Raw genomic sequence first — 27,062 nt, forward strand, 5'->3', positions numbered from 1 at the left:
GAAGAGCTCCCTAAGGTAATTGCTTATTAAGACAGTTCTTTAAAAATCACTATTATGTATCTAGCAGACCAGAACAGCTCCTCTGAAGCATTTCCAGTCAATCCCACTAATAAATATTTAGCATGATGCAAATTGAAAACACACTCTCAACAATCCCTCAGAAAAGTAGCCACTAGATAAAGTTTATACCATTAGTTGTTAGGGTTATTTTCTTCCTGAGATTCCACCACCAGTGAGAGAACTATCATCCTAACCACACAGTAATTAAAAAAATACAAGTACTTTTTTTCTTTAAAAAAATCCAAATGAAATGGAAAAGACTTTTTTTTTCTCCCTCTTCTCATCCCCGATTAAAAGCTTACTGCACTTACAGAGTCTTCTAAAAATTATTTCCTGGATATCAGAAATGTATTTTGCTCTGAAGCACAGCCAATTCTTGAACCTGATTAAAGAGTCTTTGGCTGCAGAGGTGTGCAGGAATGAAACAGTTATTTAGTGAAAATATGCTACCTTCAGTGATGGAAAGGAATCTGTGGGTTAGAAGACCCCCAACAGTGCAAACTGCACGCATTATAGCATTGTATGTCAGAAAACAAGACCTGGAGATAAAAAGGGCGTGAAGATTACTATGAATAGCTCCATCCCATATCCGCAGAAAAAAAATGAACCAAGCAATGAAAGAGAACATGGGAATGGTGCTGAAAGAATGAACACAAAGGACTCTTCACCAGAAGAACAAACTGAAAGTCTACTGCAAAGTTGATTTGCTTTTATTTTGTGCTACTGCACATTATTTTCTGGTTTCAGGAGAAAGAGCATGGGTGCCCTAAGGTATGTAACTTCTAGGCATTTTTGGCTTTCTTTACAGGGTTGGTTGTTTTTTTTTTGGTGCAGCTTGAGGTTTTTTGTCTTGCTCTTTGTACAGACTTGCTGTTGCTTTTTCATAGTTTTTCTTTTCCATAGTGGGATTTTATTGCAATAAAGAAAGAAAAACAACCATGTTTTGGTGTAATTGAAAATCAGCGATTTACAATTAGAGACAATTAGGTGCTCCAAAGAGTAAGGAGCCTCCAATGCACCAATGCACACAGATTTGCTTGCGCTATTCCCAGTAACTAGAAAGGGAATCATGGGGAATAGCACCCATGCACCTTTCTGAAAATTTGCTTCTGTATTTATATTACCATAAAGCACTCCCAGTGACAGAGCACAGTGCATCAGAGGGCTGCTATTGGGATAACAAGTCTGTACTATACAGAATTAACTTGGGAACTTTCACCTTAAATTCAAGTATGTCCAATTAAAGAATAGAAAGCAAATAGGGTGACAACTGGTTGGCAATACATTTGCAGCACATTTACTCTGCACCTTAGCTGTATGCCTGACCATTTTCCTGCACAGTTTGCTCTTCTGCCTCAAAAGCGAATGACAGAAGCTTTAATGATTTTTCAATATTGATCTGACAGCTGGCTCATGAGACCACACTGATAAATGAAATTTATCAGCCATTCAGGTCATTCTTACTTGATGAAGGGTCTGTTATCCTCATAGCTAAAGAATGCGTAGACATAAAGACAAGAACACAAACATTAGAAATATAATGACATAGAGAATATAGTTTACTGCTAGTTCCCCTCCCTTCTCCCACAAGTCATCACCAAAAACAAAGGTGGACCAGCATCAGCCTGGAACACACCAGCCAGCCTGGCTTGCTTCCCCAGGGAATTGAAACATGACCAAGGTCACTGGCTTCATGTACAGAAGCAGGCATTGGTAGCTGTGAGCTGCAGCTGCCCCTCCTGGCTTCCATCATGCAGCTGTCAATTGACTCTGAAATTTCTTTTAAAAATCACGGCTGTTTCCGGAGAATACAAGTTTTGAAACCCCAGCATAGCCACCACAGAGGGCTTTCACATTTCAAGTGGCAAAACTTCACCACATCTCCAGCACTCTCTGCCTGTGGGGCTGTAGTGTATTACAGGGATGTCTTTATTGCTCTTTACTTTTTCAAAGTGGAAATCCCAAGCTGCCACACTATGAGTCAGACTGTAGCATTCTTCAGGTAATGGCATCAGGATCTTCTAAAGTCCTGGGTGACAGAAAGCATGTTTACTCCCATTTCATGGGGAAGGACAAAGAAAGGCCTTTTTCTGCCGGGCAAACGTGCAAAGCAGCCCGCTGCAGTGATGAAGAAGCCAAGATGGATCACTCAAAATGAGCTTCTATCACTGTGAGGACACAAGATTAGTTGCAGCCATTTTTCCTAGAGAAGTCTCCCTGACCTTCTGGGACAGGCTGCGTGCTTAATTCTGCCTGTGTGGCAGGTGATGTGCAACATGTGGGGAATGCAGGCCAACTCCCAGGCCTCCTCTCCCCACTGACATGGAACTCTTGAACCTGAGATCCCTTGCAGAAACCACCATGGGTGCCAGAGATGGAGGATTACTCAATATGTTCATCTCATTACCCCTGGTAACAAAGCCAGGGTCAGTCCATCCTGGTGGGATCTCCTTCAGTCAATACTGGCAACCTGCAGCTCTCCTACAATGCAATTAGATGAAGGGAAGACATAAGGTAATCTGGAGCTGTCAGCTCAGCCATGTGGGTAGGAGCAGGGCCTGGATTTCTATTACTGGGTTCACAAGCACTCAGGTTTTATGGTAAAGACTTTATATTGAAAAGTCACCAGCAATAGATTACAAAAATAGAAAGTCAGGGAATTTTTTTATGCTGTTGCTGCTGTCCCAAGCCTCACAAAGTTTTTCAGTGATTCATAATAGCCTTTTTTCAAGGCAGCTGAAGGCTCCATTTCATCTTTGTACAGACAAAATGCGAAATCGGTAAACTCAGATTCGCTTTAAGCTTGAGGCTAACACTTCAAAGCAGCTCAGAAGAAAACCATCAAAAAGACCTTTGCAGTTTTCACCCCATTTCCAACGTAGATGTGTCTAGGATCCACTGCCCAAAGCCAACAGGTGGCTAAAGAAGTGAGATTTTCAAAGATGCCTAACTTCCAAATGGTTTAACTCTGTACACATAGGGCCCATAGAACTTAGGCCCTTACATCCTCATGAAATACAACCCTTTTCACTTTACCAGGGGTAAAAAACCAAAAACATTCTAGAGTAATTTTTGTCAGAAATTGTTGCTAACACAAGAGTTAAGCTTCTTACAACACTCGAGTTGGTAAAGTCTGTGAAACCTATCAGTGCTTCAGTAATACTGTGTCATTATCTGCAATACATAAAAACCATCACTTAGACAAGAGAAAAGCCTTGGAAAAGCCTTAGTTCCCAGAAAAATGGAGTTGCTAACTGGAAAACTGAGATTATATTCATTAGTTGTAAAAGCAAATAAAATTTGAAGCAGAAATAACTGGAAAACCTAGCCTAGCACAGTTTGAGTTGCTACATCTAAAGTGCTTCTCCAGATTTGGATAAATTTGTCCAATACCTGGCAGTAAGGGATACAGTCCACTGGATTTAAGCTATGTGACTCTGATTCCTCCATAGTTAATGGGAGACTGGTATCCCACAAAAGGAATTTATCCCCTAGAAGAACAGGTATTTAAGGTGGATGAGGTTTTGCTATTCCCTGATGAAATGCGTTTCTCTACTGACTGCAGAGGAAATCTGAATGATGGCTTAGGTGGGGGCTTCACTTTCAAATACCTGAAGGTAAAAAGCTGATCTTTAGTGATTGCATTATTCATTTAACCTGCAAAATCTTACCTCACCTCCCTTGTGTTTCTCTGCAGCCCAGATGATGGATAGCGGATGGTCTACCAATCCATATAAATACCTAATTCATTTTCTAATCTTAAAAAAGCCCTAACTTTACCTCGGGGCAAAGACTTCTTAAGGTTAATTACACATCATGTAAAACTCTTTCAAAATCTTATTTAAGTTAGATGTCTTTCAATTTCCCAGAGTAACTTCTCCTTCAGTGATGAGAAAGGATTGTTCATATTACCTTCCATATTCCCGTGATATTTCCAGACCAATACTTTTTTTAAAAGTTGCTAAAATTTGCCAATTCAAAGTATTTTCCCATCTCTAAGACAGCAGGAAAAGGCTCAGTAAGCACATGGACTCAAGAGCTTGGGCCCCAAAATAACTGTCTGGCTAGCAAGCAAAAATGCCAAAGTGAGTACACAGGACCTTTAGTAGCTGTTAAGGGTGATGAAACCCAAATAAAAATAGATGGATGATGTGCCCCCTCACAAGCATTCTGAAAGACCCACGGAATTCATTTTAATATGGTGCAAATAAAGCAGAGAGACAGACGTTTCCTGCAGGCATGCAGGAGGGAAACACAAAATAAAGTGTGCTATTGTGTCTCCCCGCTGCCTGCTCGTATAAGGTACTAGGGATGTTTTGCTTTCTTTTTCTTTTTCTTTTTTTTTTTTTTTTTAAATTTCAAGGATTAGAAAAGATTGATTTATTGAACTGATGAAAATCTACAGGAAGGAGCTGGAAAGTCCAGCACTCCCCTCATAAAGCAAACGGGTTCATCATTAATTAGTGAAGGAGCATCTTCATGCTGAGAAAAATCAATAGCTAGCAATAAAAGAGTGCTTAAAGGATTTTGCCTTCGAGTTTCATGACAAAGTTACCACCTTGATGGCATGAAGCCAAATGGCTTCCTAATCTCCTTCCTTAGGCTGCTAGTGTTCATCACACAGTCATCATTTCCCAGTCTCATCTTCTGGCTCCCACACTGTCTTTGACAGTAGGTGGCCCATCCCCTGAAGACATCTGTAACCAGCTCAGGGGTCAATGGGCCTGTCAGCTTCATTTGCAGGAGAAAACCTTGGCTTTACATGGCATAAGTGTAATTTTATATATATTTAAAGCCACTTCTAACTTCTACCAGTAGATCTAATATTTTATTCAGATGAATGAGGTCAAACCTTCCTTGGCCCCATGTGATGCCTGAGCCTAGGATTTGGGACAACCAATGGCTGTGTTTTTCTGCCAAAGGAAAAGCATCATCCCTTTCCCCTCAACTCACCCAGGGAAGTCACAGTCTGCTTTCTGAGATTTGTTCTTAATTATTGCAATTGGAAAGAGCAATTCTGTTAAGCTCATCTCATTTTCTGTAAGTAATTAATTACCCTCAGAATTGCTTACCCTGTTTATTTCCTTCCTCCTAACTTTGCAAAGGCATGGTACGATTATTCAAGCCACGCTGATGTGTAACCACATATCTAATTGTTTCCACACTATATGGATTCAGCAAAGCCTTTAGACACATTTGTATTATCCAAATAGCACCAGCAGGGCTTGCTGACAAAGTGCTTAAAATGTATGGCCTTTTAAAACAATAATCATGATTTATGGGTTCACAGAAAGACTGTAGGTATTTAATATCTTCCAGGACACTCTCTCAAATCAATAACCGCTGATTGATTTTTTTTTTTTTAAATTCAGAAAGGACGATACCTGTCAGTGGGAAGATTAGTGCTTTACAATCACCATTCAGCATGAACACAGCCATCACAAAACCATAGGGAAACAAGCAAGACCCCAAACCAAATCAATCTGATATTAACCAAACCCTTCTGTGGAAAACTCAGGCAGCAGCAGATTGCAACAAACAAAATCAGATGCTGCCATCAACATCACTGGGGGAAAAAGGCGCCCAGACAAAAGCACAGTCTCAGATGTTTTTCCAGTAGGGTTTTTGCCACTGATATGCTCCCAAACTCTGCACTCTGGCAAAATAAAAATGTGCCGTATCTTTTCTTGGTAGGAAGCTTGTAAATAATTCATTTTGAGCCAACTCTGAGTGATTTTTCTGGGTTTGCTTTAGGCTGCCTGTAAGTTTGCTCAAGCAGAGATGCAGATGAAGGCTATATGGAGCTGCAGTGGGTTAACCAAGGCACTTAGGAAGCATGGTGCTTTCTTACACAGGATCCAGGGAAATGCAAGACGAGACTTCGCTTGTTCAGCCTGAAGAAAAGGAGATTGAGAGCAGACCTCATGGCAGTCTACAACTTCCTCATGGGGGAAGAGGAGGGGCAGGCACTGATCTCTTCTCTGTGATGACTCAGTGACAGGACCTGGCCTGAGGTTGTGCCAGAGGAGGTTTAGGCTGGATATCAGAAAAAGGTTCTTCCCTCTGAGGGTGGTTGGGCACTGGAACAGGCTCCCCAGGAGAGTGGCCACAGCACCAAGTGTGACAGAGTTCAAGAAGCATTTGGACAATGTTCTCAGGCACATGATGTGATTCTTGGGGTAGGGTCAGGTGCAGGACTTCGATGATCCTCAGAATATTCTATAAATCTATGATTCTATGACCATCAGGATTGTGAAGACATAGTACTCTCTCTCAAGGCCATATGAAACACAATGATCATAGCCTGAGCTCTGGTATGATGAAAGTGAGGGAGGCAGTTTCTAATGCCCAGCTCAGTACTCCACAGCTAACATCTAAAATTTTCAGAGAGGGAGGTTTTCCAAGGGAAAGAAAAAGCTATTGCTCATTTTCCAAAGTGCCTAGATCATTTGTTCATCCTTGCAAAACACTCCGGTTAAGATTTCTGGTGACAGAGAATGTCATCTCTGCACATCCCAAGCACTCTTAAAACACATTTCATTTCTCATCCAAGTTTATCCAGACCTAAATGCAGGCTCAGGGGCTCTTTTTGTTCCCTAAAATCAGATTATCCTTTCCTGGAACAGGAATCCATGGATGATTCCTCTCCAAAAGGCATCCCTGGAGCTGCTCTGCTCTAAGCCTGCTGTCCTCAGAAGTCAGAGGAATTCAAAAGTGCTGCACATAGCACAGCTGGTTGAAAGGAGAGATTTTCAACACCCTATTCCTGAACAACCCACTCAGTTCATCTTTCTATTTTGATAGTAGAGCTGTAGGAAAACCTTTAAAAAGACCTCACTCTGTACAGGCGTTGCGGTTTTATTTAACATTATAAGTTATAGGTAACGTCTAGTCAGGATTTTGGGTCACGTTTAACAGGTTCACTGTGGCTCCTGTAAGCATTTGCATTCACTAGCTTGCGTTTCAAACCCTTTGCACCTCCATTCCACATCTCACACCACCCCACACACCTCCTCAAAGCTGCATGGGTACATGAAACTTCCTCCCCCTGCTTGCTGCTCCACAGAGGGTTGTCTCCATGTTGCCAGACCCTTGGCCCTTTCTTCACTGGAAACCAAGAACTCTGAAGATAAAACATTGGACCTTTTGCACCCAAATGCAGTGCTGGTCAAGCTCGCAAGAGGTGGACCCCTTCACTGTACCGTGTCCTCCCTGTGCACTCCCAAGCAACCACAAACTCAGAGGTAATGAAGGATTAAAGTGCTGCTGTTCTGCAAGTCCAGTCCCCTAGGTGAACACAATGCAATATTCAATTCCAGACCCTTCAGCATCACAAACTATTCCCATGTTGCAGCATTTTATAATTAAATAGAAAAGATCTGGAAACCAACAGATGAGCTTAAATCTCAATAAAAAAATTGAAATAATCCTTACTGTCTCCTTACTTAGTTTTGTTCCTAAAATGGCTAGAATAAAGCACAAATTAATCTTCCTTTAGTAATAGTATATCTGCTACAAATTATTGTTCGGCATTGGTAATGTAAGCTCTTCATATCAAAGGAGAAAAAAATCTTGCATTTTCAAAAGTCTAACTCATTCCTCACTGCACCAAACCCAGGATGTTTACTTTTTCTGCATTTCAATCAGCTGAGTAAATAAAACTAGAATGGTAAACCTCTGTTCCCGCCAGCACAATACTGCTGTGTTAAATCAAGAATTTAATTCAAACATTTCTGCAGATGATTTTTGGAAGTTCTATTTAACCTTTGTTTTCAATTTTCTACCTAACTCAAGAATTTTTTTTTTTTTATGCAAACAAACAGCAAACCCACAGGACTGAAACAACAGGCTAATCTGGGGGCTGGGATTAGTCATGTCTCTTTAAATAAAATACATATGTTGAAGCACGAAAATGAGCAGATAATCATTTACACCCATACAACATATGGGGAGAGCGGGCTATGGCAACAGTTTTAAGAGAGACATATCTTCAAAAGGGGCTTCTGAGTTTTGTGCCTGATCCTCCTCGTCCCTCACCTCCCCCAGCCTGGGATAGACTCCCTGAAAGAGTCCAGACTGAGCTTTGCAAACTTTTATAAAATAATAATCAAGGTTTGGCATTGGCTCCTACTTTTGGCTGTTAGGTTGCACATTCTTAGATTTATTTCTGTAAGCTTTTGAGCAACCGACTCCTATGGAAAAAAAAATACAAAATAAAGGCATACGTTGTGAAGTTTGTTTTAATCATATGGGAGAACATACACTTTTTTATTTACCCATTAAATCAGGGCTGTGTGCCTTTAGCTGTGGACCACCTGAAGCTTCCATGGCAGCCAGTAAGCAGAGGAGGGGTCATTTTAGTCATTTGAGGATTGATTTCTGAAGGCTGCAGTGCAGGACATTTCCATTTCATCCCCATTAATGGTATTTGAGCGTGTGTTCTTGCAAATGTGGTCACAATGCCTAAAAACATTATCTCCTGCATGCTTGGAATAAATACATGTTTTTCCAGGGAATTTCATGGTTTTGATATAGTGTTCATTCTTTTGTTGCAGAAGATGGGATGGGAGCAGGTTTCCACAAGAGGAAAGAAACTGCAACAGAACTACAGTGATTAATGCCAGGATTAAACTATCTCAAGGCCCCTAATTAATAGTGCTTCTTTAGCAACAAAAAATGCTTCGAGCTAAGACCCTCGGTCTCCCTGTCTGAAAGAAAGAAAATTAAATTTCCAGGATGACTTTCAAGTGAGTTACTATTGCAACGAGCTTTTCAAACAAACCCAGGACTACAGCCTGACATGCTCCTCTTTGAAGAGGCCCCCCCAAGTTGTGCTTTCTAAAGAGCATCTAGATGGCCTATGGCACAAGCCAAGCTATACCCTGGCTAAAACAATAACAAAATAAAATGGGACAAAAAGAGAAACGAGCTGAAAAAGCCCTTTGCCTCTTGCCTTCTTTCTAGTGGGTCTGCAACTGCATTTGGCAGCTACGGCCGACATGTTGCTCTTCCAAAGCAAACAAAATAAAATCTTGTTGCCACATACTACGGTACAGAAGAATGTCAGGAAGCCTGGTCTGGCTGGGAGAAATGCTAACAAACTCAGCTGCATTCAAGCAGCACTAGGGGAGAGGGTACTAGGGTGCCTGTGGGAACTTCAAAGGAAAGGTTACATCTGTAAGGAAAAGGATGCCTTCTGGTCTCTGCTAGAAGAGAGGAGGTTTCACCCTCTCCCCTCCAGCCATTTGGAGATGCCCAGTATAACTTCAGGTGCAGCAACTGCTTAGTCCCATTGATGAATCCCCTCAATCCACTTGTAGGACTTGCCTTTTGTTAGCTAAATGCTCTCCCCACCCAATTTTCTACCAGTTTTCCATGTCAGTAACTAACAAGCCCCATACTGTGCACAATGAGAGCATACGGTAAAGACAGGATCTCAGATTTGACTAGATAGGGTGAAGAGTACATCTGGACAACCACCAGTGTAGCTCCTCTTTATTTCCCTTTATTAATACCACAATGACTCAAATGAGCAGTGTTTAAATGGCTGCAGAACAAGCACTGCACTGCCACACAATGCAAAGGCACTGGAGGAGAGGGTTCATCTGAAACCCTATTTTGCACAGAGAATGGGGGTTAAGCGTCTGGAAATATGTGGATGGTTTGTTGTGCTGCAGCGTCTGGCATAGGTTGGATGAAAACCTGGTGTGCAAAGACCACAAGCTGCCAAAGTACATGCCTGACCACCTGGAAAGCAGTTGATGGATGGAAAACGGAAGAACCATGCTGGACTATTCACGTATAAGGTATTTTCCTTTGTCACATAAGGTTTCCTACAAGAATGTGAATATAAAAAATATTCAGTGTAGTCCTGTCTGTGACAGTCTGAGACATTTTGCAAATCTAACATCTACCTGGCACAATGGAAAAGCATGAAGGAGAGACTTTGAGCCGCTCAACTCCAGAAATCACTCCACATGGCAGCAACCTCCAGCGAAACAGCCTCACAGCTGCTCTAAAGAATTCCAGCTGTTAACACATCCTCATGAGGAGCCATCTGCTAGCAAGAGTGCATCAATACTGCACTGATACGCCCACAGTCTCCACCTCACAGGCTATGAGGCTAGAAACGACTAGGTGCAAACAGCACAGCAGGCTTTTGCCATCCAAAAAGCTTACGTAGTCCCTGGCTTGAAAGATCTATATTCCCTTCAAGTTTGTAAGGGCTGGGGGACTCAATCTTCCAAAACTATGTCTTCCCCAGGTACATTTGTTGACAGTAAATCAGTTTGTGCTCATGAGCCCTTTTGTGCACCCTTTGCATCCCACTTATGCTCTCAGATGGGTCATGACTGAGATAATGTGTGATGTTGGCATAGCTACCAAGGACTAAACAATGCTCCTCACTGCCCATCTCTGCTCACCTATGTTTGCCAACAAGCCACAAAGAGAGGGAAGAGCCACAGAGACGAGTGGCCACAGTGGACTATGATTTCCCAGAAACAGCCATTGTAAAAGGCTGGGAAGGAAAATCCCCTCCCACCCTGTGTTTGGGGAGGCACGGGCCAGAAGTTACACACACCATGCAAGAGGCAGCTGGTTGGGCATCCTTGGCTGTGTCACTTCATACTAAAGATCTTCAAAAGGCAGAAGAGACCCCCCACTCTGGATGAACTATTAAAATTTCTGTGTAAATATCCTGAAGAAGATATCAAACACAACTTTTTCAAAAGGGCTTAGATAAAAGCATGCTACTCCTGGTGCTGGTACCTCTTGCAAAATGGGAGCTAGTGTCCTACTGGTATCAGTGGCAGGCACAGAAACTCTTGTGGCTCTGAACAACATATCCCACATACACAGACTCACATATTTTCCTGGCTATGTGCCTCAAAAGCAGAACTAGAGCACGAACCTTGCTGTCTCAGTGGGCAGACCCACTGAACCAGCTCAGTACCAACCTGCCACAATGGGAGGATGCTATTGGCACAGGGAGAAGAACCCACATATATGATTACCCTACTTCCCTCTTGAAAGTGCCAGGCTAAGCCAGAAAAGTTAACAAGGGTAAAAATTAAACCAGCCCCATACTCATCAAATCTCTTGCTGGGTAACCCCTGGGAAACTAGTGCCCCACCACAGGAATGTCAGAATCTCCCATGCTGGCACAATAATCCAGGGACTGTTCTTGAAGGTTAGGGAAGTTTATTTTTACAACTCTGCACAGTGCCTACAAATCTATCAGCCACACAGCATCTGGTTCAGGCACTGCCCTTTGAATGGCTTTTCTGTTGGTGCAGTAATTAAAGGTATCCCAGGTGACACCTGATCCCTTATCAAGTTCATTAATTTAAGTGGAGTTATTTGGCTCTCTATTTTCTATACTTCATAATGTATTTCTAACCTTTAAAGTGACATAGGCAAGGACCAGATTGCAGGGGCGCTTATTAACAGCCTATTAAAATATTTTATGGCCTTTATTTTTACGTTGCCATAGGGAATCAAGTATTTTGCTGTTGTTAAACAGGCTCAGGATTTATGTTGCGAGAGCTTCACCACAGCCTAACACAGAGTACTGCTAGGAAATGAACTGGGAGAACAAACTCTCTTTCAGCTCTCCATGTGCTGTAAAGCTGTCATATGCAGATGGCAGCAAGGGGCCCTCCAATGCAGGCCCTTGGTTTGCTTTGCTTTTTTAAATATAAACCGATACAAAAAGATGCAAAGCTCTGGGACCTGGGGGTCTTTTTACCAACCCTATAGACCCATAGAGGGAAGCTCAAAAAGGATCTTCATGGTCTCCTGTGAAATAACGTGATCTGTGGCTTTTTCTCCCAGAGTTGCTGTAACACATCGACATTTTGCAACTGAGTTAGAGCCAAATGACTTTGGAAGAAGACAACAATCTTCCCTGCAACGAGACTACAATTTCATCTAGAAGAAAACTATGATCTTACTGAAAAGTTTTCTAGAGACTGCAAACCCCTTGCTTCCCTAAGAAACCTCCATCAAAGGTGAATTCCCTTCTCTGTTACAAATCTGCACCTCCTCCTAAGTCAAGTACATTCACAGACACAACACATCTTGACTTTAGACACCTAAAATTGTCTTGCTTAGGCATTCAGAAATTACAATCAAGTCCATTCTGGAATTCTTGCTTTGATAAACTTCCTAGGTTGAGGTTGTTTACCCGAATTTATATTATGTTTCTCTTTTTTTCTCAAGCATAAAAAGTAATTTGTAATGAAGCAAAACATTTGGAAGTGTATCAGCAACATACTTAAAAGTATTTTAATTGCTTGTGTTTTCAAAATGTTTTAATGAAGTCAAATCAGGAATAGACACTCATCCACCAAAGAACCTATAAAATATTTTACAATTACATTATAATTGATGCAACTGGTTGTATAAATTCTTGGCATTTTAAACAAAGATACTAGAGATTAGCACAAGAAGATTATTCAGTAGGCAATTATTTGTTCTGCTTTAATTATAAGGGTGTTGGGGTTTTTTTCTCTCCATTTTTTAATTTAAATGTCACACTGCAAGGCTTTCTAGACAGATTTTGTGTGGGTAACCTTAGAGAGAGTGTTCTCAGCAAGCAATCCCATAGCATTAATGCATGACAAGTAGCCATATTAATAAATGTTATTAAATGTACCGTTCCTTTAATACCTCATCCAAGACCAAATGAAAGACTATGTTACTGGGATCAATCTTGGACATCCAGGGGGGATTGCTCTCCCAATTTCATTCTGTACTGAGTGATGTCAGGAGAAACAGGGGCACACCACAGAGCAGCCTGCCCACAACCTGGGCAAACGAGCGCCCTGTGGGTTTTCGGGTTCAGTGGGGTCTCCTGCATTTGCAGACTCCAGTTCTCTTTCCTCACAACCCTCGTGGAAGAAGCTTTGCCTTAGAAACTAAAACTTCACCCGACGGACCATGCCAGGTTGTGGCATGCCAACGGCATTGCAAGCTTTGCTTGCTGAGGCAGTTTTCAAGGGGGGACTGACCTGGTTTAAATTAAAGCTGCAACTGCATGAGCTGCTCAGCAGTAAAAACAATAAACTTGCTGAGAACTGCCTTGCAACTGTGCAATTCAGTCATCTCCTAACGAGCTCCCCTCACACCTCTTCTCCCACTCCTACCAAGAAAGACAGAGAAGAACCCACTTCCAGCCTCGTTGCATAACACTCTCCTTTCCTGGGTGGGCAGTAAAGCACTGACTCCCAACAATTTCCTCCTCCTGAAGCTCATTAGATGGTTTTGTTAATTAGCAGGCTCCCATTCTTATCATGCGCTGCACCTGAAATCCCGCTTGTATTTTTGAAGAGAGTAATTAAAGCCAGAGGTACTTGAATAAACAGGCACTGACAGAGACTAATATTCTATCAATATAATGAAGCAGCTTGCTAGACAGTAAAATGCCCAGATTTACTGGGCGTTCAGATGTTAACCCAGTCCAAGGGCGAAACATGCCTTGGCTGGAAAGCACATCTGAGGATGTGGGCACTCCCAGGTAAATCCTCAGTAACATTGCTGAAAGCAATCAGATTCTGGGGAGAATTTGGGTCATGAAATCTGTCAGGGGCCAGAACAAACAGAAAAGAAGTAAGGCTGCCGCCCTCAGAGCACAGAGTAATAGTAATAATCAACAGTTCAACACCTTCCCTGTAGAGACTGCAATAATTAGCTGGTAATTATTGGGCACTCTTTACATAGAGTGACTAGGGGGTTACCCTCTCCAAGGACTGAAAATGTAGCTTTGCCTCCTTCATGCAAAATCAAATGGAAAATGCCACCACTGGCAGCCCAATCCCAATAAAGATAGTGCTTCATCATCAGCCACTTGTTGGTACCTATTAGAAACCACTCTGCAGTGCCACAACCCAGTGTACTATCCCTAGTTATCACTGCTGCCAGCAGAGCTGGTTCCCCTGTTATGCTCTTCAGAGCAGAATGGGGAGAATAAACAGCAAAAGACCGAAACAGGCAGAGAGCAAGAAAAAACCCCAGCCACTTACTTGATATTGTCAAGACATCCAGATTCAGGTTTCAGTATGGCAGTATGATGAAACATTTTATAGAGAGCAATCCCAAGGAAGATGACATTAAGCTGCAATGGGGGGGGAGGAAAAAAAAAAAGGATTATGTGACACAGCACGACATGATGGGGAGAAAGTTAGCTTCTTTGTAATTGATGCGTTACTGTAGGAAATTAGCTCTCACTACAATTTTATAGCAACTGAATCACAGAAAATTTCCAAGCATTTTATAAGGTGAGCTGGCCTGTGGACTGCAGGACTGGTGATGCTACAGCCTTACCAAAGCTGTGGCACTGTGTATGTTACTGATATCAGGCTGGTTCTAACCTCAACTTTAGTGCTTCACTGATGTTATGGAAAATTAAAAATACTTGCTGCAATGGCTTTTTTGTGTCTGAGAGGTGTACAGGCGTGAAAAGTCACTCCAAGCATCTTGCTTAGCCAATCCCATTGTAACAAAGCATAAAGGCATCCTTTTCTGTGAATACACCTTTTAGACATGGTGTAATGGGGCAGAGGGTTGGGGAAATCCCAACTGCTGAAGATGCTTAGCACAGTGCAAAGTTGAAAAAAAAAAAGAAAAGGAATTTGATTTCTTCTGTAAAAGATGTGATGATGTTTCAGTGCCTCAGTGTTAAAAAGGCTGCCAATTCCTAGAAAGGAGTTCCTTCAAAATCTCAGTCTGGAGTTTGAGACATAATCAAAAAGGGAAGATACCTTTTTATGAATTAATTGCTTAGGGGAAAAGAAAACCCAACAGTTGTAGCTGGTGGTGTGGCCCCCTTCTTGATATGGAAGGCTGCTGAAATGGCCCCCAGTTACAGGAGAAGCAGAGACAATGTCTGCATTGAAGCGAGAGTGCCTGGTTTTCCCTGCTAGCCAAACTGTAGTTAGTCAAAACAAAGGATGGTTTATTTAAGCCATATTGTAGCAATTAAGTATAAGAAAACTCCAGCTGTCTCTGAAGTTGGGCTCTCTACCTTGTTGCTGTGTTAGCTGATATGCTGGCAATGTGCTAAACACGAAGCTATACAAGCTTCAGCTTCTGCTGGGAAGGAAAAAACCCTCATCAAACTACTCGTCCAGTTTGGACTTTATTTCATGCCCCTATCCCATATTTCCTCTTTTTTTTTTTTGCATTATCAATGCAAAGCTTTGATCTGGAATTCAAAAATTGGGTGAGCAGTGAGTGGCATCAAAATAGAGTTTGGCACTTCAAAATGCCCAGTGGTAGTAACCAAACTCTGCAAGTGCCTGCTCCAAAGCTCCCCAGCCCGTTTTGATCAAGTATTTTGCAATGCCAAGAGCTTCTCATAATGAGGGTCTAATTGCTTGTGCCAGGCAGGGTCAAGGAAGAACATGCCTTTCTCAAATTAATCTGTGTAAATTAAAGATAAAGAGTAAAGGGACAGCAAAAGTTTTATTTCTTGACCTGAGAGATGGAGTAGTTAATTAGGAGTTCTTACCATAATTATCAAGGTCGCTGGTCCTATAAAGCTCCAAATGAAGTAGGTGTCAAGTCGGAGCCAACATCTGTAATGAAACACAGGGGAAAGAAGGCATTCAAGGACTGCACTCAGGACATACATCAAGACTGAGCAAGTGACAGAGAAGAATGTGAGCTGCAAAACACGCCGGTGGGAGACAGGAAATATTACATTGCTTGTTCATTTAAATGCTGAATTATGTGCCCAATTTCTGACAGCGCTATTGATGGAGTAAGATAATTACCTCTAGAGGAAGCAGGGAGAAAATGGCACAAGGCTTATTTGCTAAGGTTTTCGGCGTCTGTCGGAAAAAATCCTTAAATTGAGGGGGTATTTTAAGGAAGGGGTCTGATGAACATCCATAGACCTGCTTCTTTGCGTTATGCTCCTCAGTGCTCTCCAACTCTGATGCAATCCAAGCTGTCTGTCAGCTGTCAAGTGAGATGACATTTCTCCAGCAATCATATCAGAGTAAATTTGGTGCAAATAGGAAGCCTGAATTGGATAACAGGAGGCTGAGGTTTAATTAGGTTCAGCAACTTCCCTTTTCAAGTGTTTTATTTCCCTGAACCTCCAGAGTGTTTTGTTTCCACTAATGTTTCCAGGGTTGCATATGGTCTGTGCTATCACAAGAAGTTGATTCATGGCCTAAAACTAAATTATTAATCGCTTAATTTCAACCGCATTTAATACTCCCCACATTTTTTAAGGCCCTTGGGAAATTACATTTCCATTCCTAGTTCATTCCAGGTGACAGGAAGATAAAATGGAAGTGACTGGTTACAAGACAGACGAATGTAAATTCCAAGAAAGTTTCACATGATGTTTAAAATAATAATATCTTGTCATGTTTGCAACGCTGCAAATCACAGCCCTGTTTATACACAAAGGACCTGAGAAAGCATAAAACCACTCTTACACTAAACATCCAATGGAATTTCATAATTAGGCAAGTGACAGGAACTTATTGCAGTGGAAGAGATAGCAGTTCCCACAAATGACAGCTCTAGTCTATGTGCTTCATGTTTTTTCCCTTCCAATGGACTTTGCAACAGGCATAAAGGTCTGTGCCAGCAGCCCTGCACGACATGATCAGCAGGAGATGCCTGCGGAGAGAATAATATAACATGCCCTGGCTCTCTACGACTGGGAAAAGCCAAGATATGAATAAATTCAGAAATGCAGAGAAAGCTTCACACTTCTCTCCCTGACCATATAAATTTCAAGTGTCATCAGTGTTGAAGATGTATCGATGTATATACAGTCATACCAATTTTGTTACAAATTAAAATACCGTCACTTCAGTGACTGTCATTCCTGAACTGCTTCTGCAGCTTCTCATCCAGAATCTTCATGTGATAGCATCAAAATCTTAATGCAAGAGGCAAACAGAGGCTTTCAGAGCGATTGCAGGGAAATCTTGTTTCCTCCGTGGCTGTTGAAGTTCAAGGTGATTTAGATGCAGCTGGTAATGGAACAACATGAGTGACTTGAAACTACTTGAGTCTGATTCCCTGTAGGAAAGGGTTTATGCGATCATGACATCTGTGTATCACCTATAATAACATCTGAACTGTCACCCAATTGCAACTAGATTTGACAAAGGAATAGAGGTTTCAAGGATAATGAAGTCCCTGTAAAAGCCCTCCCCCCATCCCTGAATAAAGATGTCCGCATAGCAGCAGCTCACATATTACATGGCATTTCAGACCCCATCCCCCATAGGAAAAAAGTGTAACTAGTGTTTATGCCTCAGCTGCTCTATATAAATCAGGGAATATGCAGCCCCATCACTTTTTTTCTACTGATAATGAGTGCTGGTGCGTGGGAGAGGACTCAAAGGGTTGTGATTTTGGGGGTTTTCGTTTGTTTTGGTTTTTTAATGAAAATATTTTGAACTTTTTTTTTTCCAGTTTAATATTCAAAACAATTCCCAGCCTCTGCTGCCCAGGAGTTGGGAATGCAATGTATTTTCGTTGCCATCAACGTTGTTTTCCTTCAGCATAAAGAGCGAGCTGGCTCTTGGAAAGCCCAGGGAAGAGGAAACACATAAACCCTCTCTTTACTTCTTAATGCGTGATGGCTAGCCCTATGGTCACATCTGGTGCAGCTGGTTTTTAATGCATATAGATTGGGACACAGGGAAAATCAGTGAAAGCTGAAATACAGAATAAGTGAAAAGTCGTGCCAGGTTAAGGAAAGAAGCGAAAAGCAACTGGTTTCTTTTCCAGACAGCTAAATGGATGAGATTTTCCACCCCGTTCCCCTAAAAAATCTGTCTCTTCAGTTGTGGAGAACAACTGAGTGACAAGAGATGGATACTGTGGATGGGAAAGAGGAAAGGAGCCAGGTCCTGCCCTCAGGATAGGCAGGGGCCAGACACAGAGCAAAAGAAGGCCATTCCAATGAGAGATGGCTTCACCTAAGCCAGAGTACAGCTTGTGAAAAACACAGAAAGCTTTTTTCCACCTCTCTGCACACTTTAAAAAGTATGATGTAATTTTTTATTTGTTTGAACAGAAAAATCACCTTTCTATGTATGATATTTAGTCTTGGGTGACTAAATGGAAAGCTGAAGGACTGATCTGCAGAGGGACTTAAAAAAGCTGGGGAGCTTGGTGGTCATCAGAAAGAGATGCAACTTTGAACCTGTTTTAGTCATACCTTATTAAAAATGCAAATTAAGACCAAAACATCGAAACACAGGCATCCCGCCAATTGCGTTGCGGAGCTGTAAATTGCTAATCAGACAAGTACCACACTGAGCTTTTTTATTCCCTTAAAACACAAAAACCCACATGCACAATGAGCTGCATAAATGAGCTCCTCAAAACAAGGAAGCAATCAGGCAACTCACTTCCCAAAGTTGCTAATCTTGGGCTGCCGAGTTACTTCTGACCCTCCACATGCAGCTGCACTGTGAGCACAGACTTGCCACATTACGAGTTTAGACTTTGCTGCCATTAAGCAAACGAGCTGCTTCAGGGCTCAGAACAAGGCAGAGCGGATTATCAGAAAATGTGCAGATGCAGGGAACGCTGTTCAAAACTCCACTGCTTCTTCCAAGACTCACACCAACGTATTCAGTCCTCGTAACGAGCTCCATGGCACTGCTTTCCTTTACTTTTTAATTTTCTCCTTTTCCACAGTGACAACTCGCAATATTCACCTAAAGCTTTTCCCAAGTAATAAAGACTACAAAGAGTTTACTCTATTTTCTGCATGAAGAGAAATCAAATACTAACCTATCCCTGGTGTGCATTAAATATAACCAATAAACAATCATTAGCTGCCATTGGACCATAAAATTTGAAGAGCCCTAAACATATCATGTTGTTCATGGGAGCTCAGCGGTTTGTTTCACGTGGCTATACAGCCTCCTTGTCAGGGTGCAGTAATGGGATATGTATGCACCAGACATGCCTTTCAAGGGTGCAATATAGGTTCTGCTTAATGGAGTTCAGCATCCACATTGCTCATGCTTCTTCCTCCAAATACTGGCAACAACGCCGCAAATAAAACAAGTTCAGTGGAGCCACCCAAGACAGACCGCACTGTTAGAAGCTATTTTCTGAGCTACATTTACATGCACGAAATGTCGGCGGCTGGCTGATGGACTTGGAGGCTGTGTACATACACAGGGCTTTCATTTTGCTTTCTGACAGCTGGATTGCTTACCATGTATATCCTGCTTTATAGCATTCTGAATGGGGGGAGAAGGGGGAAGAAACAATAGAGAGATTCCTGCCATGATGAATTTGATCACCAGTGGATGAATATATCTACAAGTACGTTTTCTAAAATATATTGAACCATTCAAAGCGTAGCTGCTTTCCTCTGCAATTTGTAAGAGACTTTGATATTAAATCCAGGAAGGTATGGGAATATGGAATAGCTTCATGCTGTCGATTTTGGATGGCCTGCTTCTACAACGAGTCTTCTAAAGTCTTAATTGAGCATTTAATTCTAGACACAAGTTGTTTTCAAACACTAACAAAAACTGCAAATGCTATTTTCCCTCTGCATTTTGCAGCATTGCCCACCACGATCCTTGACATAAATCTGGCCAGGAGATGGATGGATTTGGTTAACACACGGGACAAGGTACACAATGTGACTTTTTTAAATCGCAATACCAGTATTTTCTTTTTTCTGCAGCAAAACTTGAGCTGTGGCCATTTAAGACTCAGCAGTTGAAGACCTGGTCTGTAAGAAATGGTCACTTGGAAGTTCACGTGAGCATTGCCAGAATCACTTTGGCAATGTGGGGGAACCCCACTGTCTGCAGTGGAGTTCCGCGCTTTTCATCTTTACTTTAGAAATTACAGTCAGAATAAGGTGAGATGCAACATTTCTGAAAGGACCAAACACAGCTCAGCTTCTTCACATGAACAGTCCCTTCTAGCCTGAATGGGATGATCTTTTAATGGAATCACTATGCTGCTGCTTGGTTATAAAAGCAAACTAATCTTCTAATATAAGTGGTTTGAACTACTCTTAAATAAAAAAATAGTAAAAGGAAAAGAATTGATCTCCATTCTTGAAATAATTAAGTGTAAAAGAGTATCTTTACAGGGTAGCCACTCTAAAATGTCAATATGAATAGTAGGGCAGGGGACACTTTAGAAAATCACAAGCACCAAGTGATAAGCAAAGCAAGAAGGAGAGGAACAACTACCTGTTCCTGGCTATGTAATCTGGGCATGTGTTACAGGAGGGTTGGATTTAGAAAGGCAAATGAAATCAAAAAAACCTACACTGGGTGTCTAAGCAAATCATTCTGAGATGTATGAATGGTGGCACCAAATGCCAGGCAAAAAACAAATAACACTAACAGCTCCATAAGTCCTGCTTAAACAAATGCAGTAAATAATGGAGGGAGGCAAGTAATATATTCCAGAGGATGTTTTACAAAACCTGGCAAAACCAAGCAACTTCTTGCAATCAAATTATGTATGCCTGGCATATAGTTCACTGCAAATTCTAATCAGTTCTACCCTTCTAATAACATTACACTGAAAAATACATCATCATCCATCAACCAGATGGAGCATGATAGTTATACGAAACATATTGTGTGTTTTTTATTTTCCTCTAAGAAAATGTGATAAAAATGTGCATTGTGGAATTAAAAATTATAAATAAATATTTTAGGCTTTGCAAATATCTGTAAATACTTATTTGCAAAATATTATATATACATGTTTAATTATTAAAAATACTACTTTATGCTGTGGAGAGGGAGACATATTTTACTGGCACACACATAGGACTGCTGCCTCCTCAATGCCAAAACAGTGAAGTTTTGTTGTTCGCCTTCAGGGAACTTCAGCCAAACTTTCTGCCTGTACCTTCCATGCCATGGAAACATTTGGGCACCCAAGGCCTGTTGGGAAAAGGCAGGGTATCCCATGGAATATGTTTATTTTGCTTTGCTTCAGAAAGGTCCATATTAATTTAACAGGAACAGAAACATTTCAGCAACGCAAAGCTGCTGTGGTGCTTTGTGGGAGCTGTGGTTAAAGACTGTGTATTCCCAGGCTCTACAGCCAGCCTGTTGCATGCCACTAACTCCCACAAGCTACACTGCTACTCTAGTCATCCCTACAGAACATCATGAAGGACTCCGCAAAGATGAAGGTGGATGCAAGTCAACTGCTGTGTCACATCCAAAGCCATGCCCCGGGCTTGGGAATGTCCTTTCACTACAAGGGAACAAAGTAAGACATTTTCAGCACCCAACAGTTACAGAGCACTGTAAGGGAACGCAGTCGGTGCTAGCTTCAAACTAGCTGCAGTGCTGGGTTTTCTTGGTAGGCAGCTCAAAATTGAGAGAGAACTCAAAAGGATCACACTGATGCTCCAAACCCTGTGATGGTAACGCTGCAGAAGTCACAGGGTGAGCAGCGTGGAAAGTAGCCACTAAATACCAGACTGCAATGTGGACCGGTGAGGACACAGCTCCAGCAATGGCAAATGTGTGGGAATTGCCTTTCCAGACAGTTGGACTCATGGCCCTTTGGCTGTAACATGTTTGAGGCTCCACGTGCCAAATGTAGGCTTCTGTGAAGAGACAAGTCCTCTGTAGAAACACCACAGTAAGAATAAATTTGTCCAAAGAGACAAGGCAAAATGTTTCCATACCTGATTCAATAGGTGCTTATATATCGCTCAAGAGGGGATGTGAATAGAAGAGCTGGTTGGGGCAGAAAGCAGGTGGCAGCTCATGGAAAATCTTCTCCAAAAATGGTGATCAGCTGTTGTGTCACTTATTCTTTGCCTTCTAGGCCTGTCAAAGTCGGTCAAACTACTTTGGATAAATTGGTAGAGATCCTTGAAAACTTACACACTCCTACCTTTATCTGTGTGGGCCATTTCCTTTCCACCAAGCATGACATTTATACAAATTCAGGTTGCTATTCTCCTACTCATGGGAAGAACATAACACAAATATCCATCTGGGATCCAAACCTATCTGCTGGCACAGTAATGGATCGTGAGCAGCTCCACTGCTCTACAAATCTGCTTTTGCAAGAAATCCGGCTCATATATACTAATAAGATTTCTGGTAAAAAATTTGTAGTTGAACTTAACAGAATATCAACTGCTGCTATGGCCTGACACAACTTATGCTAAAAAAGAGCTTTATAAACACCACCAGCTCATTGCTATGTACACCTTCATATTGAGTCCTTAACTCAGTTAAAATGACATGGAAAGGCAGCCTGACAAAGGAAGCAATAAAAACACTACTGTAGCAAAGATGGCAAAGAGAATCAAAGGCTCATTTTTCCCTTTGTTTTCCATTAGACAGTGGTGCACAATAATCTAAATTGTGCTTTGATACCAGCTTCAGCAATGTTGAAAACTCTTTTAAGAATATTTATAATGATGAACGATATAGCTGTTCCAATTTGCGCAGAGTCTAATGCACTCCACAATCATCACCTATTTTGCCTGCAGGCTCTATTAATTTGATAGAACACTTAAAAAAAAGAGGAAGAAAGCGGTATTTATTCATCCAAATAAGAAATACTCTTTGATTAGAGAAGGATGACCTTGCTGAGATTTGGGACAGTCACCTCTGCTGATGTCATGCAATCATGTGATAAAATTTTCCTCAACTGACTTCCCTGGAAAATACCTTTGCAAATAATTTCATAGTGGGGAATTTGTCCTGTATCATCACACTCTGCACTGGAGACAAAGAAATGAGGCAAGGAATGCCTCCTGGCTGAGCTCTGCCTGCACAAGCCCTGTGGGCTCCTCACATCCCTTCATCATCCCCACTCCCATCTCTCCTGCCCAGGTCCAAGCAACATCAAGCTCACTCACACTTTGTCCGTGCCATAGCTCCGGTAGTCCACCGCTGCTGACACAGCCACAATCAGCGCAGGCATGCCATAGCCCACCAGATAGAAGTACTTCCTCCGGGAGTGTTCGCTCTCAAAAACCTCCACCAGCATGATGTAGAGCTGCACTCCCTCCAGGAACATCCAGGTGAAAGCTGCCAGGAAGAAGAAGTGCAGGAGGGCAGCAAAGACGGCGCAGGCAATCTGCATGAAGATTGAAAAGAGCAAGGGAAGGTGTTTGTACCATGCTGAATTAATGCAACAGTCTGGACTACTCTTACTGGAAGGTTTAATAAAAATGAGGGAGTTCTTATCTTCCCTCCCCCAAGGAAGAACTTTTTTTCACTTGGAAGATGTGTGTGAATTATTTTAAAATAGACACATCTTCGCATACATAAATTACATTAAAAGATACAACGGTAGGTATGTATACAGTCTGATAAGTAAACATATAGAGATGCACAAAGTATAAGTGTATTTTTACAACCTGCTTATTAAACACACACACACATCATTTACAAGCAACACACATACAGCCTCTGAAACCACAGCAGGCATCAGCATGTGACTCACAGTTAACAACCAGGGGCCCAACCCTGTGAAGACTCACGGATGGAATTCAGACCGCGCTAGAATGTATCTCTCTGCACAGTCAAACACTGCACATGCACTGAGAGAAGTGCCTGTGACAGAAGCAGAAAACCCTTTGTCTCTTACCGGTTGGTCAGTCCGGTTGATGCCGATGAGGAAGAGGAGTTCTGCCACGAAGAGGCTGATGCACAAATTCTTGTGAATCGTGTTGCGATCGCTCTGCAGCCCACGGAAGAAGCAGAAGGTGAAGATGCAGATCAGGAGGCAGACCAGTGAGAGTAGGATGCCAACCCATGTGATGAAGTCCAGGAGTAGGTCATGGACTGCATCGCTGTGCTGAAGATAAAACAAAAATATCTCATTGCTGCATGATGCATGACTTTTAATTCATCCCAGACACACAGTGAGGTTGCCTGAGACCCTTCCCCAAATGTTTGTACCAACTCACCAAGCTGTGGCACAAAGTACCACTACCAAAAAGATTAAATGGACTTGAATCCTGCAGCAAGAAAGCTGCAACCTGAAACACTGGCTCCAAAAAATCTTGCAAGCTGCAGGTGCCCTAAACAGACTCAGATCCAAACACATCCCAGAAACAATGATGTTGTTGTTGATAATACTGAGATGTCATAGCTAGTCTTGCGTGCAGCTCTTGCGTGCAGCTCCATCTTACGCAAATGTGGTAAAGGAGCATCTGGACACACAGCAAAGAACCATCAAATGCCATGAGTCAGGTGTAAAAAAAAGTGTGTCATGCTGACAACATCGCGTCCAACAATCCCAAGTCCATTACAACCATTTACCAACAGTAAAAAAAGAATCTCTTTAAATGTTCACAGAGATGTATGAGCTTGAAGGCTTGGAGGCTTTGGACAGAAAGAGATGGCATAAATTAATTTTTTTTTCCACAGAGGAAGGAGAAAAGAAGTTTGATTTTTCTTTTTCAACCCTAGAGTCATATTTTAAAAATCCTAGGAAGTCAGATTGATCCCTAAAATGTTACCTAGAAAAAAAAGGACAGATCTTTTAACATGAATTTGCTTTTAAACTGTGACAGAACAGTGATTTTAAGACAGCCTGGAAAGCTAGTGATTCCCTGTGATGAACTCATAACATGGTTTTACTCCAAAGCCATGCAAACAAGGCCATTTGTGGTGGCAAACTAAGGTAGCAAAGTTTTGTGAGGGGCAACATAGGTGTGCCTTGGCTCTGCTCATAAAACAGTGCTGCATTGCTCCTGAGCTTACAACTATGTATCCCTCACAGAAAGAGGAAGGGAATGATGGGACCCTCTTGGTAAGAGTATCCTAGCATCTTATTCCTTATTCTGGCTGTAAAACTCACCCGTAGCTCCCCAAGTTTCCATGAGATGCAGTGAAATTAGAGGGTAAAATGTAAATAAGAAGTGAGAAATACACGGTGAGTCAGGAGATGGCTGCTTAGGGCTTAGTGGTTAGAGTCCATCAGCTGAGGAAAAGAATGGCTGGAAATCTCTGGGGGCTTTCCAGGAACACCAAAGGGGCTTGAAACCCAGCTTTGTGGTCCACCAGATTGTGTTATAAATGGTAATCAAATTCCCCACCACTTCTGGCATTTCAATGACTTAGGCTGGCAAATACAATAGTGTCACACTTCAAAAAGCCAGGGCAAACTGGAAACATTTTTCTCTCCATGGGATAAAAGCTTATGACAGATGGAGAGAAAAGGTGATTAATTTATCCATTTTCTTTGCCTGCCTGCCAATGATAAAGCCACATCAAATGTCAGGCCTTTCCCAATATACACTCTGCTATGTTAGCACCCACAAGAAACAACTCAAACCTTTCAGCTCTTTGGCTTTATCAGCATGAGTGATAGGCATCAAATGATAATGAAAGATGGGGAGTGACTCTCTGTTCCACCTCTTCCATGCTGGAAGCTTTCTCTTCAGAGAGACTTGGACGTAGAAAGACGGAGAGCTTCCTTGCCCAAACACTCTTGAAGCTCCTCCTGAGTATTTCCTGTATCTAAGGAACTAGAGGTCACAAGTCCAACAAGGAGACAAGAAATCATTGTGTGCTTTCTGTAGATCATGACAGAAATGTCTATTCCAGCCAGCTCATCCAGCAGCGCCCAGAACACTGACAAGATGAAGCACATCATTTTCCTGGCTGCTGTGCATTGCTTTATCTCAGTGTCATTCCGGCTCATCCATCCCTCTTAACTCTGCGAAAAAATGTTAATGCAAACCTTGCACCTTGCAAATCATTCTTTCTTTTGTCTGAGGCTGCTGGAGAATGGCAGGAGAACATCTCCCTGAACAAGCCTTCATCTGATTAGATTGCCCTGCCAGACTGAATGGACCAAGAGTTCTCGGGCTGGGAGAGCAGGACAAGGCAGCTAATGGAGGTGGTTACAATGAAAAAGCAACCACACAGACTTTGGCCAGATGCACCCACCCCACCCAGATGCAGCCAACAGCACAGATTCATCTATCCCAAGGCAAATTTAGCTTGGTGCAGGGAAAATTCTCTGAGGGCTTCTTACCCTAGATGGAGGGATGAATCTCAAAGGTCTCAGTTTCTGCACTGCTTATCACAAAACCTCAACTCTGCTGACTTTAAGACATGATGCAGGAATTACAGGTGTTTTTTGCTCCTGGAGTGGGATCCTACCATCTGGGTTCATGGTCTTCCTCAGGGAAGGGCTGCTTGCCCAAGAAGCTTACCATGCTTAACAATAAACATGCTTCATTGTTGTATTATTATTGTTATTATTATCACACTACTCTTCTTTTTAATATTAATCGTAAAGATAATACTGACTTTATGTATATAACACTCATCCCTGGAGTGCTGGGAAACAACCATAAAACCAGCTTCTCCATAATTACAAACTCCCTCCCCAAACTCAACAAATTCACAAAAGAACAAACAAAAAGGAGTAATAACAATAAACTGGGAACAAGAGCAATTTAAAAACACCTCAGGGGAAAAAATATGAATTCATAGCTTTTCTAGTAAAGTCCAAGAGAGGAAGTGGGTTGAATTTTAAAGGCTGGATACACTCCATCCTGTTTGGGACGCCCAATTTCAGGTGCTACTGCAGAGCCAATGGGTCAGGGAAGACTGGCATCCTCCCCAGGGCAGCGCCAACTACCCTCAGGGCAGGCATATCCAGAGTTTTTACACCAGCAAGTACAACAAAATGAAGTTTGCCTTTTGCTGGAGATTGAAACTTGTAAATTACTGCAGTGTCACGGGTCACAAAGCAGAATAATATGGGAAAAGGAGGAATAGTGGTAATCACTCCCAATGCCATGAGCTTATCCTTGCCATCACCCAAATCACTGTGTGATGAATAAGGGAGCAATGTACCTGGTTTACACAGTTGGTATATGCAGTTCCGAGGTTAAATATGATACACAACACACCAAGATTTTGTATTTGGGTCTTAGTCTCCAAGCCTGCCCCCTTAGCCACAGAAAAATGCAAAAGGAGTAAATCTTCTCTTTACCCTGTCAAGCACTGTTAAAACGCTCCTTGACT

General features: G+C 42.0%; 1 protein-coding gene across 20 annotated transcripts in view; it reads right to left on the reverse strand.

Moving 5' to 3' along the window:
* Positions 1-27,062, reverse strand: part of ADGRL3 (adhesion G protein-coupled receptor L3) — a 513,962-nt gene that overhangs the window by 43,307 nt on the left and 443,593 nt on the right. For 12 of the 20 annotated variants that reach the window (XM_018073156.2, XM_018073066.2, XM_018073097.2 and 9 more), the window contains 5 exons: positions 23,662-23,871; positions 22,928-23,148; positions 15,572-15,638; positions 14,085-14,176; positions 1,525-1,551 (listed from right to left, as the gene is read on the reverse strand). In XM_018073156.2, coding sequence (XP_017928645.1) covers positions 1,525-1,551; positions 14,085-14,176; positions 15,572-15,638; positions 22,928-23,148; positions 23,662-23,871 — 617 coding nt within the window. The remainder of the gene's footprint in view (positions 1-1,524; positions 1,552-14,084; positions 14,177-15,571; positions 15,639-22,927; positions 23,149-23,661; positions 23,872-27,062) is intronic. The other 8 variants (XM_018073129.3, XM_029960802.1, XM_018073121.3 and 5 more) reach the window with 1 other exon arrangement.

Source organism: Manacus vitellinus, unplaced genomic scaffold (assembly GCF_001715985.3).
Source record: "Manacus vitellinus isolate BGI_N305 unplaced genomic scaffold, ASM171598v3 scaffold_0_pilon, whole genome shotgun sequence".
In the NCBI taxonomy this organism is placed as follows: Eukaryota; Metazoa; Chordata; class Aves; order Passeriformes; family Pipridae; genus Manacus; species Manacus vitellinus.